Below are 17,891 nucleotides of genomic sequence, written 5' to 3' on the forward strand. Positions count from 1 at the left end.
TACTAAATAACATTATTTAACATCATGTCATGTAATACCGCATGTTATGTAGTCCATTTCATATAATACTAAATAACATTATTTAACATCATGTCATGTAATACCACATACTATGTAACACATTTCATATAATACTAAATAACATTATTTAACATCATGTCATGTAATACTACATGTCATGTAACACATTTCATATAATACTAAATAACATTATTTAACATCATGTCATGTAATACTACATGTCATGTAGCACATTTCATATAATACTAAATAACATTATTTAACATCATGTCATGTAATATCACATGTTATGTAACACAACATTTCATATAATACTAAATAACATTATTTAATATCATGTCATGTAATACTACATGTTATGTAGCCCATTTCATATAATATTAAATAACATTATTTAACATCATGTCATGTAATACCACATGTTATGTAACACATTTCATATAATACTAAATAACATTATTTAACATGATGTCATGTAATACCACATGATATGTAACACAGTTCATATAATACTAAATAACATTATTAAACATCATGTCATGTAATACTACATGTTATGTAGCACAACATTTCATATAATACTAAATAACATTATTTAACATCATGTCATGTAATACCACATGTTATGTAACACAGTTCATATAATACTAAATAACATTATGTCATGTAATACTACATGTTATGTAGCACAACATTTCATATAATACTAAATAACATTATTTAACATCATGTCATGTAATACTACATGTTATGTAACACATTTTATATAATACTAAATAACATTAGTTAACATCATGTCATGTAATACCACATGTTATGTAACACAACATTTCATATAATACTAAATAACATTATTTAATATCATGTCATGTAATACTACATGTTATGTAGCACAACATTTCATATAATACTAAATAACATTATTTAACATCATGTCATGTAATACTACATGTTATGTAACACATTTTATATAATACTAAATAACATTAGTTAACATCATGTCATGTAATACTACATGTTATGTAACACATTTTATAGAATACTAAATAACATTAGTTAACATCATGTCATGTAATACCACATGTTATGTAACACAGTTCATATAATACTAAATAACATTATTAAACATCATGTCATGTAATACTACATGTTATGTAGCACATTTCATATAATACTAAATAACATTATTTAACATCATGTCATGTAATACCACATGTTATGTAACACATTTCATATAATACTAAATAACATTATTAAACATGTCATGTAGCACAACATTTCATATAATACTAAATAACATTATTAAACATGTCATGTAGCACAACATTTCATATAATACTAAATAACATTATTTAACATGTCATGTAATACCACATGTTATGTAACACAACATTTCATATAATACTAAATAACATTATTTAATATCATGTCATGTAATACCACATGTTATGTAGCCCATTTCATATAATATTAAATAACATTACTTAACATCATGTCATGTAATACCACATGTTATGAAACACATTTCATATAATACTAAATAACATTATTTAACATCATGTCATGTAATACCGCATGTTATGTAGTCCATTTCATATAATACTAAATAACATTATTTAATATCATGTCATGTAATACCACATGTTATGTAGCCCATTTCATATAATATTAAATAACATTATTTAACATCATGTCATGTAATACCACATGTTATGAAACACATTTCATATAATACTAAATAACATTATTTAATATCATGTCATGTAATACCACATGTTATGTAACACAGTTCATATAATACTAAATAACATTATTTAACATCATGTCATGTAATACCACATGTTATGTAACACAACATTTCATATAATACTAAATAACATTTAATATCATGTCATGTAATACCACATGTTATGTAACACATTTCATATAATACTAAATAACATTATTTAACATAATGTCATGTAATACTATATGTCATGTAGCACATTTCATATAATACTAAATAACATTATTTAACATCATGTCATGTAATACTACATGTTATGTAACACATTTCATATAATACTAAATAACATTATTTAACATCATGTCATGTAATATCACATGTTATGTAACACAACATTTCATATAATACTAAATAACATTATTTAATATCATGTCATGTAATACCACATGTTATGTAGCCCATTTCATATAATATTAAATAACATTATTTAACATCATGTCATGTAATACCACATGTTATGAAACACATTTCATATAATACTAAAGAACATTATTTAACATAATGTCATGTAATACTATATGTCATGTAGCACATTTCATATAATACTAAATAACATTATTTAACATCATGTCATGTAATACTACATGTTATGTAACACATTTCATATAATACTAAATAACATTATTTAACATCATGTCATGTAATATCACATGTTATGTAACACAACATTTCATATAATACTAAATAACATTATTTAATATCATGTCATGTAATACCACATGTTATGTAGCCCATTTCATATAATATTAAATAACATTATTTAACATCATGTCATGTAATACCACATGTTATGAAACACATTTCATATAATACTAAATAACATTATTTAACATCATGTCATGTAATGTAATACCACATGTTATGTAGTCCATTTCATATAATACTAAATAACATTATTTAACATCATGTCATGTAATACCACATGTTATGTAACACATTTCATATAATACTAAATAACATTATTTAACATCATGTCATGTAATACTACATGTCATGTAGCACATTTCATATAATACTAAATAACATTATTTAACATCATGTCATGTAATACCACATGTTATGTAACACATTTCATATAATACTAAATAACATTATTAAACATCATGTCATGTAATACTACATGTCATGTAGCCCATTTCATATAATACTAAATAACATTATTTAACATCATGTCATGTAAGACCACATGTAGCCCATTTCATATAATACTAAATAACATTATTTAACATCATGTCATGTAATACCACATGTTATGTAACACATTTCATATAATACTAAATAACATTATTTAACATCTTGTCATGTAATACCACATGTTATGTAACACATTTCATATAATACTAAATAACATTATTAAACATCATGTCATGTAATACTACATGTCATGTAGTCCATTTCATATAATACTAAATAACATTATTTAACATCATGTCATGTAAGACCACATGTAGCCCATTTCATATAATACTAAATAACATTATTTAACATGTCATGTAATACCACATGTTATGTAACACATTTCATATAATACTAAATAACATTATTTAACATCTTGTCATGTAATACCACATGTTATGTAACACATTTCATACAATACTAAATAACATTATTTAACATCATGTCATGTAATACCACATGTTATGTAGCACATTTCATATAATACTAAATAACATTATTTAACATCATGTCATGTAATACAACATTTCATATAATACTAAATAACATTATTTAACATCAAGTCATGTAATACTACATGTTATGTAACACAACATTTCATATAATACTAAATAACATTATTTAACATTATGCCATGTAATCAGGGTTCTGCCCAGCCTGATTTGAGTGTCAGTCGCTAATTAATATTCACGATGTCATTAATATTCATGACTAAATAATATTCATTTTTCCATTCTACTAGCCAAGATTTAACTACTTCAGTTATTTTAACTTTCATTCTAAATATTTCAATGTAAAATTAATCTGATTAGATAAGAGTGAAAAATATATAAACTTTATTTTCGCAATCGCGTCTAAAATATGTATTTTGAGACATTGACCTGTGAGCAGGCAGACATTTTCTGTTTTCAAAGCATGTCGTCCGTTTGTTACGACCAAAGTGGAAACAAGAATTTAATTGTTTTCTTTTCCAATGGAATGCTGGTAAATCACATTAATAGTGAAAAATAAGTATTCCTTGTATCGCTGACTGAATATAGCTTATGAATTTAATTTTACGAACGAGTCATGAAGCCAAAAACATCAATGAAGGTTACTATACTTGAGTGCAAGTGCAGATTAAACGAACTACAGCTTGACGCACCACTGTCGGTAAAGTGAGCAAGTTATTGTTCAACTAAATTTGCTTTCTTCCCTTCCATTATGTTGACGTATGACTTATACCGATCAGAATGTCAATCAGAGAAGGTTAAAACAAACACATGCACATTAGGCCTATGTCACACGTGTACATGTACGTTGATTTTGAACAGCAGTGTCTTCTTTCAAGTTTTGTTACTTGTTAATTTTTTGCATTGTGTAGTTGTGTGTTAAAACCAACAAGGACAATAGAATGATGGTCCAGTGGCCGACATCCTGTGTGTATCATAAACAAATAGAAATGTGCCGGTCGCCAACTTTTTGTCCTAGTCAGAAATTCTGACTAACATGCCATGTAACACCATATAACATTATGTATCATGTCATTCAACTTCCTTTGAACTATCTATTAGCAAAGAAAATAAGCATCAATAAAGATAGCTTATCTTTAGTGTTCCTGGACAATACTAAACCCTTCATGTCACTCATATCAGCAAGTTCTACAAAAAAGTTCAATCAGGTGATAACCTCATACCGTATTTATCCGGGTATAAGCCCAGGGTCCTGAACATGGATAATTGCCAAAAAGAAGGGGTGGGCGTTTGCCAGGAGATCCCAGGCAAAAAAAAAGAAAATTCGCAAAAATTGACAACACGCAGATCGAACTGCGGCAGGGAATAGAATGGCAAATCACAGTTCCTCTATCACAGGGACAGTGGACAAATGAAAACATGCAACGAAAATAAATGAACAATATGCAACACTAGAAGTAAAACAAAAATAATGTACTGCTTATAATGTGACAAATAAACCAGAAATAATAAAAATCGACAGTGAGAAATCATTTGAATTAGGATTTTCCCGTCGACAAACACGCCCAATACGTGTGAACTCAAAATGAATTAAAATGTCAGGGGTTGAACTGCGTAAAATGATTTCCGGTCTCGACAAATTACGAATCAACGGTCATACAAGATCAATAATAATTTACAAATTTACACAGTAAAAATTATAAAAATTCATAGCTGTTTGAAAAAACTTCTCAGATCTTTATTTGTACGTTCATTGCCATCTTCGTCAAACTCAAAACCCTCAAATGTCCAAGTCGGCGTCACTGTAGCCGTCGAACAAAATCCCTACAATTTATTCCTGAAGTTCGTCGATATCGTCCCACACAATTTGGACTTACCACTTTTAATCCACGGATTTCGCAGTCTGTCAGCTTGGCACTTTTCATTCATGTCTAATCATAATAAAGAGACAAGAAAAATGGGACCACTCTGCTGTGAAGGCACACGATGCTTTTGTTTACAGTCTAGCAATCATCTTTGACCTTTATGCATCTGCTTTACTGATTGGCTAAAAATGACATCACTACTAGTATTTCATCATGCAGGTCAAATCGTGACATTGCTGTCTTATCAGACTTGACGCTTATTAATCATGGTGAAAGTTATCATTCAGCAAGTTTCGGCCATTGGAATGTCTCACTATATGGATATCGCGGTGGACTTGAAATAGGAAGTTTTTTTTTTATGCAACGACAGAAGAATAGTTTTCATGACAGAAATGCAATAGCGGTGATAAAAGATGGTAAAAAAGTTGGCAGTCTTCGGCGTGACATTGCAAAATTGCTGGCCCCAGTTATGGACTCGCAAGCTGCTACAATATATTTATAAAGCCAAAATAACGTGATTTCAACCATTCTCCCAGGTACGGGTTGCTACAGTATTGCAACATTGTTTTCATTGTCGTCGACGCTAAAGCCGAACGAGTGCAACACTTGCTTAGCGGCTCTCCTTATACGATTCGCTTGAATCGTTTCTAAGGAAGCACAAACCAAACGGCCCATTTTAGGGCCATGACATATTTCAAAAAGAGAACTTCCGTTTCTGCTTTAATATTTATTTTTATAGACTTGCTGACTGTTATGATTCTGAAAAAAATCAACGGTGAAAGCGCTGCCCTGAAGGCAGAAAGCTGTCACAGCTATTTAGCGTTCACCCCTTGTTTTACGCAATTAACAATTTTTATAAATATCACGACAGACTTCAAGAAAGTCAACTGTTAATACAACCACAGTCAACGAATAGAAAATAGTTTTTTTGTTTTTTGTTTTGTGTATATAGAAAAAGACCCCCTGGGCGTGTGCCCGGATATGACCTCAACTTCTTTATTGTGTCAAAAGTGGGGGGTGGACGTTGGGCTCTTACCCGGATAAGTACGGTAATATCATATATACTGTAATATCAAGTTATCACAAAGTCACATGTAAGGTAACTTACTTTTCAGAGAGTTGTCCTTTCTTTGGAATATGATGTTCCACTTGTGGTGCTAATTCTTCTGGCATACCTTGTAAATACGGATTAATAGGAGGTGGTCGCCACCAAGAACCATTTTTAAACATCCGAAATTCATCAGTTCTCCATCTAGTCGGTGTTTCTCCCTGTAATCAAATACACAAAACATAACATAACTATTACATCCCTATCCATTGAGAATCTAGATTAAATAATAAATGGATGGATGGATACAAAGTTGCATGATTTTGCCCCTCATAGAACAAGGCATTCTTAATGAAATAGTACTGTCCCTGTTGGAATTGATGGAAATGTTATTCATGCCAAAAATAAAGTAATATGCACCAAAAGCATAGATAGTAATTTAGAGTGAATAATTGGCGGGTCTCAAAAAGAAATTAGATGTATTAAACTCTTTCAAAATAAAAACATATGGACAGAAATTAAACAGAATATGCTATTCATGCATTTTTTGTATCTAAACTGAATTTCATTTGTCCAGGCCCATGTACAGTCAGCCATTTTTGATTCGATTGAGAAACGAATAGTCAGACATGCATCATAACGTGTATAATGTATGTACCAAATTTGAACAATTTGGATTGAATCAGTAAACTACTTCCTGTGCATTTGTCACAGATAAAGTACTAGGTGCATTCAAATCATGAACAGATTTGGTCCACAGGGTTCTGAAATATGATTTTGGACAGACAAATTATAAGTCACTGTTTAGCAGTTTGTTCAAACGGGAACTGATAACAAAATATGAATTGAATAAAGTACTCAAATAATAGTACAGTTGTTTACAAACATCTAAATGACAGGTCTTGAAGGGCATACATGTATTACATCTTGTTTTACAACCATACACTTGTACTGTACAAGTCTGCTTTGAATTACTACCATACACTTGTATTGTACAAGTCTGCTTTGAATTACTACCATATACTTGTATTGTATAAGTCTGCTTTGTTTTACTAATATACACTTGTACTGTATAAGTCTGCTTTGAATTACTACCATACCTGTAGAATGGAGTAAAGCCTCCATCTGTAGTAAACATGTGCTGGACTTTGATTTTCAAACAAAAACCTGAAAAACAAAATATGGATGTCAAATACTGCAACTCACTTGAAATAATCCATACATTTCAGATATGGATATCAAGCACTGCAACTCACTTGAAATAATCCATACATTTCAGATTTGGATATCAAGCACTACAACTCACTTGAAATAATCCATACATTTCAGATATGGATATTAAGCACTACAACTCACTTGAAATAATCCATACATTTCAGATATGGATATCAAGCACTACAACTCACTTGAAATAATCCATACATTTCAGATATGGATATCATGAAGCACTGCAACTCACTTGAAATAATCCATACATTTCAGATATGGATATCAAGCACTGCAACTCACTTGAAATAATCCATACATTTCAGATATGGATATCAAGCACTGCAACTCACTTGAAATAATCCATACATTTCAGATATGGATATCGAGCACTGCAACTCACCTAAACATGGGGTTATTGATTTCTCTGTTCATAATCATAGCTTCAAACATTGGTCCTTCTCGTACAACAAATTCTATCATACGATGGATTAGCTGCAATAATGGCCTGAAACACACAATGTAATTCATAAAATAGCATAGACAATGCACAGTCTCCATTTATTTGTAGATGATCTGTATTCAGTTCAAGTAAAACACACGTGTCTACCAACAGACTCTATGTTCGGTTCAAGTAAAACACACATGTCTACCAACAGACTCTATGTATCAATTTCAATATAGAATGACTTGAAGTAAAATGACAAAATGTTGTAATTTATACGATGAAACATGGGGTTGGGATATCATTACACAGGTGGGACAAATCACAGTACCAGATGGAGAGATGGATTCCAAAGGGTCGGAAAGATCACATCATATGGTCGAAAGATCATGGTAAGGGTGGGGAAAGTCATCTATGCATACAGATTAACCATATATATAAGTTGGACAGTAATGACCTAATTAGAATGGAGAAAAAAATATGCAAGTTACTCATGACTCTTTAAAAAAACATTCAAAAGCTGTTGAAAAGTAGATACAGCAACACAGAAACAAATGTTTAAGTTTAATGACCTGTATCTTTTATTCACAAAGTCAACATTATTTCTATCATGAGCTTCAACAAAATTTACCAATCAACCTGATTAGAGTAGTTAATCTGCTTGAAAACATGACTGAACATCCCTCCCAATTTTGCTTAATGGTTTAGCCAAAATTAATACCACCACTGTCGACAGTCAGTGAACAGTTCTAGTAGATATTTGTTATTCATTCATTCAAAATGTTAAACACTGAACTTATTGAACAACAAGTCATTGTCAATGACACGTCCCCGTTCCGTTGATATTTGAGTGACATATACATTCAAAGCAGCAACAATATGGATGTTGAACTGCATTCAGTAAAACAAAATAGCCACCAGTCAGCCATTTTCAACACAATCCAAAAAAATTTAAACTAAATTTGCCCACGCATGACTAAGATTCAGTTCCGGTATGGTGAAAATGTGCAATTTTGGTGAATTTTTGACCTTAAAAGGACTGGCCCAAATGCACAGGCATATGTATGATATAATGTATGATGTGTATGTGAAGTTTGAACTTGATCTGTCCAGGCATGTCCGAGATATGGATCGAAAACTAAATTCTTTAAAACAAAATGGCTGCCAGTCGGCCATTTTGAACTTGATCCAAAGAAAAATTGGTGTGCATCAAGCTTATATTATGTTTAATATATGGACTAAATCTGAACAAAATCCATCCATGCATGACTGAGATCCGGTTCTGGAATTGTGAAAATACGTGATTTTGATGCATTTTCGCCTTAAAATGGCCATCATTCAGCTATTGTTAAGCGGATCATGAAACAAATTTATTTGTGACATTATGTACCATGTGTGTGTGAAGTTTGAATTTGATCAATCGAGATATGTCTCGGATACGGATCCAGAACTGAATTCTTTAAAACAAAATGGCTGCCAGTCGGCCATTTCGAACGTGATCCGGGAAAAAAAAATGAGGTGCATCAAGGTCCTATTATGTTTAATGTATGTACCAAATTTGAACAAAATCCGTCCATGCATAACTGAGATCCGGGTCCGGAATGGTGAAAATGTGCGATTTCAATGCATTTTCGGCCTTAAAGCGACCGCCATTTGGCTATCGTTAATGAGATCATGAAACAAATGCACATACATATTTGTGACATGATGTACCTTGTGTGTGTGAAGTTTGAACTCCATCAATCCAGGCATGTCTCAGATACGGATCCAGAACTGAATTCTTTAAAACAAAATGGCCGCCAGTCGGCCATTTCAAACCCGATCTAAAAAAAAAACATGTTGTGCATCAAGGTCCTATTATGTATGTACCAAATTTGAACAAAATCCGTCCATGCATAACTGAGATCCAGGTCCGGAATGGTGAAAATGTGCGATTTTGATGCATTTTCGGCCTTAAAGCGGCAGCTATTCGGCTATCGTTAATCGGATCATGAAAAAAATGCATGTGCATATGTCCCATATAATGTGTGATGTATGAGTGAAGTTTGAACTTAATCGGTCCATGCATGTTCGAGATACAGGTGATCACGGACGCATGGACGCACACAGGACAAAACATAAGTCCCCGTTTTCGGACTACGTTCGAACGGGGACTAAAAAGTTAAAGGGCACCCTCTATTGATGACATTTAACATAATGAGAAAATCACAGCAAATGTTGAAAAAAGGAAAAAATACATATAAAAATGATAGAATTCCTCATTTAAAATAAAGTTTCGAGCATACTCTTTCACTTGCAAAGCAAAAGTCTTAACCACTACACTATGAAGTTCCCCAATAGACACTTTGTCTATTGCGGTAGATCAACTCAAATTCGATACCTACAGATTAACCATAAATATAAGTTTGATAGCGATTTATTGTGTCCACAAAAAAAGTTTATGACGATGACGCAAATGACACCAAACGACAGATATTTTGACACTACTATAACTTTCCCTTTACTTACTTACTGGTAAACTAAAAATCAATATATTAGAGAAGAATCGATGATCAAAATAAAAACAAATGCCTAAATGATTGTATTTGAGAGCCAGATGCGACAAAATGGACACATGTATGATTCAGTAGAAATCTAAGGGTCAATGGGCCCTCCTTTACAAAGTCTGAAATCAAGGTAAACTGCGAGTATACAGTCTTCATGTTCCCTAGTCTAGGGGTCCTCAGTTACAAAGCGAAAAGTGAAGGTACTGGTAAACTTCTGGTACACTTTCTCAATGTTCCCTAGTCTAGGGGTCCTCGGTTACAATATGTAAAATGATGGTAAACGCCTGGTATACTCTTTCTATGTTCCCTCGGTCTAAGTGTAAAATGGATGTAAACATACCTTTCTGTAGGGATGACCACTTTAACAAGAGCAATGCACAAAGTCTGAAAAGAACACAATATTTAAACTCAATTAGTAATCTGTGATGTGTGTAATCCTAGAATATATGTAAAGAGTGATAAAATAGTACAAATTGCAACCAAATTCCCTGCTTGAGAAAATTAATAAAATTGCAATATTCAGCAACCAATACATTGTTAGTCACCAACCAATACATTGTGTCAGCCAACCAATACATTGTTAGTCACCAACCAATACATTGTTAGTCACCAACCAATGCATTGTTAGTCACCAACCAATACATTGTTAGTCACCAACCAATACATTGTGTCAGCCAACCAATACATTGTTAGTCACCAACCAATGCATTGTTAGTCACCAACCAATACATTGTTAGTCACCAACCAATACATTGTTAGTCACCAATCAATACATTGTTAGTCACCAACCAATACATTGTTAGTCACCAACCAATACATTGTGTCAGCCAACCAATACATTGTTAGTCACCAACCAATACATTGTGTTAGCCACCAACCAATACATTGTTAGTCACCAACCAATACATTGTTAGTCACCAACCAACACATTGTTAGTCACCAACCAATACATTGTTAGCCACCAACCAATACATTGTGTCAGCCAACCAATACATTGTTAGTCACCAACCAATACATTGTTAGTCACCAACCAATACATTGTTAGTCACCAACCAATACATTGTGTCAGCCAACCAATACATTGTTAGTCACCAACCAATACATTGTTAGTCACCAACCAATACATTGTGTCAGCCAACCAATACATTGTGTCAGCCAACCAATACATTGTGTCAGCCAACCAATACATTGTGTCAGCCAACCAATACATTGTGTCAGCCAACCAATACATTGTGTCAGCCAACCAATACATTGTTAGTCACCAACCAATACATTGTTAGTCACCAACCAATACATTGTTAGTCACCAACCAATACATTGTTAGTCACCAACCAATACATTGTTAGTCACCAACCAATACATTGTTAGTCACCAACCAATACATTGTTAGTCACCAACCAATACATTGTTAGTCACCAACCAATACATTGTTAGTCACCAACCAATACATTGTGTCAGCCAACCAATACATTGTGTCAGCCAACCAATACATTGTTAGTCACCAACCAATACATTGTTAGTCACCAACCAATACATTGTTAGTCACCAACCAATACATTGTGTCAGCCAACCAATACATTGTTAGTCACCAACCAATACATTGTTAGTCACCAACCAATACATTGTTAGTCACCAACCAATACATTGTTAGTCACCAACCAATACATTGTGTCAGCCAACCAATACATTGTTAGTCACCAACCAATACATTGTTAGTCACCAACCAATACATTGTTAGTCACCAACCAATACATTGTTAGTCACCAACCAATACATTGTTAGTCACCAACCAATACATTGTTAGTCACCAACCAATACATTGTTAGTCACCAACCAATACATTGTTAGTCACCAACCAATACATCGTGTTAGTCACCAACCACTACATTGTGTTAGTCACCAACCACTACATCGTGTTAGTCACCAACCAATACATCGTGTTAGTCACCAACCAATACATTGTTAGTCACCAACCAATACATTGTTAGTCACCAACCAATACATTGTGTTAGTCACCAACCAATACATTGTGTTAGCCACCAACCAGTACATTGTGTTAGCCACCAACCAGTACATTGTGTTAGCCACCAACCAATACATTGTTAGTCACCAACCAATACATTGTTAGTCACCAATCAATACATTGTTAGTCACCAACCAATACATTGTGTTAGTCACCAACCAATACATTGCGTTAGCCACCAACCAATACATTGCGTTAGCCACCAACCAATACATTGCGTTAGTCACCAACCAATACATTGTTAGTCACCAACCAATACATTGTTAGTCACCAACCAATACATTGTTAGTCACCAACCAATACATCGTGTTAGTCACCAACCAATACATTGCGTTAGCCACCAACCAATACATTGCGTTAGCCACCAACCAATACATTGCGTTAGCCACCAACCAATACATTGTTAGTCACCAACCAATACATTGTTAGTCACCAACCAATACATTGTTAGTCACCAACCAATACATTGTGTTAGTCACCAACCAAGACATTGTGTTAGTCACCAACCAATACATTGTTAGTCACCAACCAATACATTGTTAGTCACCAACCAATACATTGTGTTAGTCACCAACCAAGACATTGTGTTAGTCACCAACCAATACATTGTTAGTCACCAACCAATACATTGTTAGTCACCAACCAATACATTGTTAGTCACCAACCAATACATTGCGTTAGCCACCAACCAATACATTGTGTTAGCCACCAACCAATACATTGTTAGTCACCAACCAATACATTGTTAGTCACCAACCAATACATTTTTTGTCACCAACCAATACATTGTTAGTCACCAACCAATACATTGTTAGTCACCAACCAATACATCGTGTTAGTCACCAACCACTACATCGTGTTAGTCACCAACCACTACATCGTGTTAGTCACCAACCACTACATCGTGTTAGTCACCAACCAATACATCGTGTTAGTCACCAACCAATACATTGTTAGTCACCAACCAATACATCGTGTTAGTCACCAACCACTACATCGTGTTAGTCACCAACCACTACATCGTGTTAGTCACCAACCACTACATCGTGTTAGTCACCAACCAATACATCGTGTTAGTCACCAACCAATACATTGTTAGTCACCAACCAATACATTGTTAGTCACCAACCAATACATTGTGTTAGTCACCAACCAATACATTGTGTTAGCCACCAACCAGTACATTGTGTTAGCCACCAACCAGTACATTGTGTTAGCCACCAACCAATACATTGTTAGTCACCAACCAATACATTGTTAGTCACCAATCAATACATTGTTAGTCACCAACCAATACATTGTGTTAGTCACCAACCAAGACATTGTGTTAGTCACCAACCAATACATTGTTAGTCACCAACCAATACATTGTTAGTCACCAACCAATACATTGTGTTAGTCACCAACCAAGACATTGTGTTAGCCACCAACCAATACATTGTTAGTCACCAACCAATACATTGTTAGTCACCAACCAGTACATTGTGTTAGCCACCAACCAGTACATTGTGTTAGCCACCAACCAATACATTGTTAGTCACCAACCAATACATTGTTAGTCACCAATCAATACATTGTTAGTCACCAACCAATACATTGTTAGTCACCAACCAAGACATTGTGTTAGTCACCAACCAATACATCGTTAGTCACCAACCAATACATTGTGTTAGTCACCAACCAAGACATTGTGTTAGTCACCAACCAATACATTGTTAGTCACCAACCAATACATTGTTAGTCACCAACCAATACATTGTTAGTCACCAACCAATACATTGTGTTAGCCACCAACCAATACATTGTGTTAGCCACCAACCAATACATTGTGTTAGTCACCAACCAATACATTGTTAGTCACCAACCAATACATTGTTAGTCACCAACCAATACATTGTTAGTCACCAACCAATACATTGTGTCAGTCACCAACCAATACATTGTGTCAGTCACCAACCAATACATTGTTAGTCACCAATCAATACCTTGTGTTAGCCACCGACCAATACATTGTGTTAGCCACCAACCAATACATTGTGTTAGCCACCAACCAATACATTGTGTTAGCCACCAACCAATACATTGTGTTAGCCACCAACCAATACATTGTGTTAGCCACCAACCAATACATTGTGTTAGCCACCAACCAATACATTGTTAGTCACCAACCAATACATTGTGTTAGTCACCAACCAATACATTGTTAGTCACCAACCAATACATTGCGTTAGCCACCAACCAATACATTGTGTTAGCCACCAACCAATACATTGTTAGTCACCAACCAATACATTGTGTTAGTCACCAACCAATACATTGTGTTAGTCACCAACCAATACATTGTGTTAGTCACCAACCAATACATTGTTAGTCACCAACCAATACATTGTGTTAGCCACCAACCAATACATTGTGTTAGCCACCAACCAATACATTGTTAGTCACCAACCAATACATTGTTAGTCACCAACCAATACATTGTGTTAGTCACCAACCAATACATTGTGTTAGTCACCAACCAAGACATTGTGTCAGCCACCAACCAAGACATTGTGTTAGCCACCAACCAAGACATTGTAATGTAGTTTTAGCATATTGTAAAAATATAGCACAAAGATACAATACTTCTTTAAGAAAAACATTATTTTTTACTGTTTCAAAATCATCTTGAGTTTCTGGAATTGGCTCGCCACCATCTTCTCTCATGCCTTCTTGTTGTGCATTAAATGGTAAACCAGATGGAGGAGGTGGTAAAGTTAATTCAACCATCTGTGGTGGTATATAGACAGGATGAGGAGGAATAGGCACAGCTTTTCCCCAACCAAGTTTCATATCATAGCTCATAATATCTTTATCTACAAGAAGAGAAAATGACATTAATCCCCCATGCAGCCTTGACACTCACCTATCCAGCAATGTACACTCACCTAGCAGCACTCACACGCACCTAGCAGCACTCACACGCACCGAGCAGCACTCACACTCACCTAGCAGCAATGTACACTCACCTAGCAGCACTCACACGCACCGAGCAGCAATGTACACTCACCTAGCAGCACTCACACTCACCTAGCAGCACTCACACTCACCTAGCAGCAATGTACACTCACCTAGCAGCACTCACACTCACCTAGCAGCACTCACACGCACCGAGCAGCAATGTACACTCACCTAGCAGCACTCACACTCACCTAGCAGCACTCACACTCACCTAGCAGCACTCACACTCACCTAGCAGCACTCACACGCACCGAGCAGCAATGTACACTCACCTAGCAGCAATGTACACGCACCGAGCAGCACTCACACGCACCGAGCAGCACTCACATGCACCGAGCAGCACTCACACTCACCTAGCAGCAATGTACACGCACCGAGCAGCACTCACACGCACCGAGCAGCACTCACACGCACCGAGCAGCACTCACACGCACCGAGCAGCACTCACACGCACCGAGCAGCACTCACACGCACCGAGCAGCACTCACACGCACCGAGCAGCACTCACACGCACCGAGCAGCACTCACACCCACCGAGCAGCACTCACACCCACCGAGCAGCACTCACACCCACCGAGCAGCACTCACACGCACCGAGCAGCACTCACACCCACCGAGCAGCACTCACACTCACCGAGCAGCACTCACACTCACCTAGCAGCACTCACACTCACCTAGCAGCACTCACACTCACCTAGCAGCACTCACACCCACCGAGCAGCACTCACACCCACCGAGCAGCACTCACACGCACCGAGCAGCACTCACACGCACCGAGCAGCACTCACACTCACCTAGCAGCACTCACACCCACCGAGCAGCACTCACACTCACCGAGCAGCACTCACACGCACCGAGCAGCACTCACACGCACCGAGCAGCACTCACACGCACCGAGCAGCACTCACACGCACCGAGCAGCACTCACACGCACCGAGCAGCACTCACACGCACCGAGCAGCACTCACACTCACCTAGCAGCAATGTACACTCACCTAGCAGCACTCACACGCACCGAGCAGCAATGTACACTCACCAAGCAGCACTCACACTCACCTAGCAGCACTCACACTCACCTAGCAGCAATGTACACTCACCTAGCAGCACTCACACTCACCTAGCAGCACTCACACGCACCGAGCAGCAATGTACACTCACCTAGCAGCACTCACACTCACCTAGCAGCACTCACACTCACCTAGCAGCACTCACACTCACCTAGCAGCACTCACACGCACCGAGCAGCAATGTACACTCACCTAGCAGCAATGTACACGCACCGAGCAGCACTCACACGCACCGAGCAGCACTCACACGCACCGAGCAGCAATGTACACGCACCGAGCAGCACTCACACTCACCTAGCAGCACTCACACGCACCGAGCAGCACTCACACGCACCGAGCAGCACTCACACGCACCGAGCAGCACTCACACGCACCGAGCAGCACTCACACGCACCGAGCAGCACTCACACGCACCGAGCAGCACTCACACGCACCGAGCAGCACTCACACCCACCGAGCAGCACTCACACCCACCGAGCAGCACTCACACCCACCGAGCAGCACTCACACCCACCGAGCAGCACTCACACCCACCGAGCAGCACTCACACTCACCGAGCAGCACTCACACTCACCTAGCAGCACTCACACTCACCTAGCAGCACTCACACTCACCTAGCAGCACTCACACCCACCGAGCAGCACTCACACCCACCGAGCAGCACTCACACGCACCGAGCAGCACTCACACGCACCGAGCAGCACTCACACTCACCTAGCAGCACTCACACCCACCGAGCAGCACTCACACTCACCGAGCAGCACTCACACGCACCGAGCAGCACTCACACTCACCTAGCAGCAATGTACACTCACCTAGCAGCACTCACACGCACCGAGCAGCAATGTACACTCACCTAGCAGCACTCACACTCACCTAGCAGCACTCACACTCACCTAGCAGCAATGTACACTCACCTAGCAGCACTCACACTCACCTAGCAGCACTCACACGCACCGAGCAGCAATGTACACTCACCTAGCAGCACTCACACTCACCTAGCAGCACTCACACTCACCTAGCAGCACTCACACTCACCTAGCAGCACTCACACGCACCGAGCAGCAATGTACACTCACCTAGCAGCAATGTACACGCACCGAGCAGCACTCACACGCACCGAGCAGCACTCACACGCACCGAGCAGCACTCACACTCACCTAGCAGCAATGTACACGCACCGAGCAGCACTCACACGCACCGAGCAGCACTCACACGCACCGAGCAGCACTCACACGCACCGAGCAGCACTCACA

At 37.2% G+C, this 17,891-nt stretch overlaps 1 protein-coding gene across 1 annotated transcript in view; it reads right to left on the reverse strand.

The window, feature by feature from the left end:
• The window catches only part of LOC100378132 (U2 snRNP-associated SURP motif-containing protein-like), a 78,920-nt gene that overhangs the window by 21,165 nt on the left and 39,864 nt on the right, over positions 1-17,891 (reverse strand). Inside the window, exons 10-14 of the mRNA XM_085502668.1 lie at positions 15,221-15,423; positions 10,886-10,929; positions 7,958-8,062; positions 7,449-7,515; positions 6,409-6,569 (exon numbers count right to left, since the gene is read on the reverse strand). Of these exons, the coding sequence (XP_085358794.1) occupies positions 6,409-6,569; positions 7,449-7,515; positions 7,958-8,062; positions 10,886-10,929; positions 15,221-15,423 (580 nt within the window). The remainder of the gene's footprint in view (positions 1-6,408; positions 6,570-7,448; positions 7,516-7,957; positions 8,063-10,885; positions 10,930-15,220; positions 15,424-17,891) is intronic.

Source organism: Saccoglossus kowalevskii, chromosome 1 (genome assembly GCF_978046115.1).
Source record: "Saccoglossus kowalevskii chromosome 1, keSacKowa6.1, whole genome shotgun sequence".
NCBI classification, from domain to species: domain Eukaryota; kingdom Metazoa; phylum Hemichordata; class Enteropneusta; family Harrimaniidae; genus Saccoglossus; species Saccoglossus kowalevskii.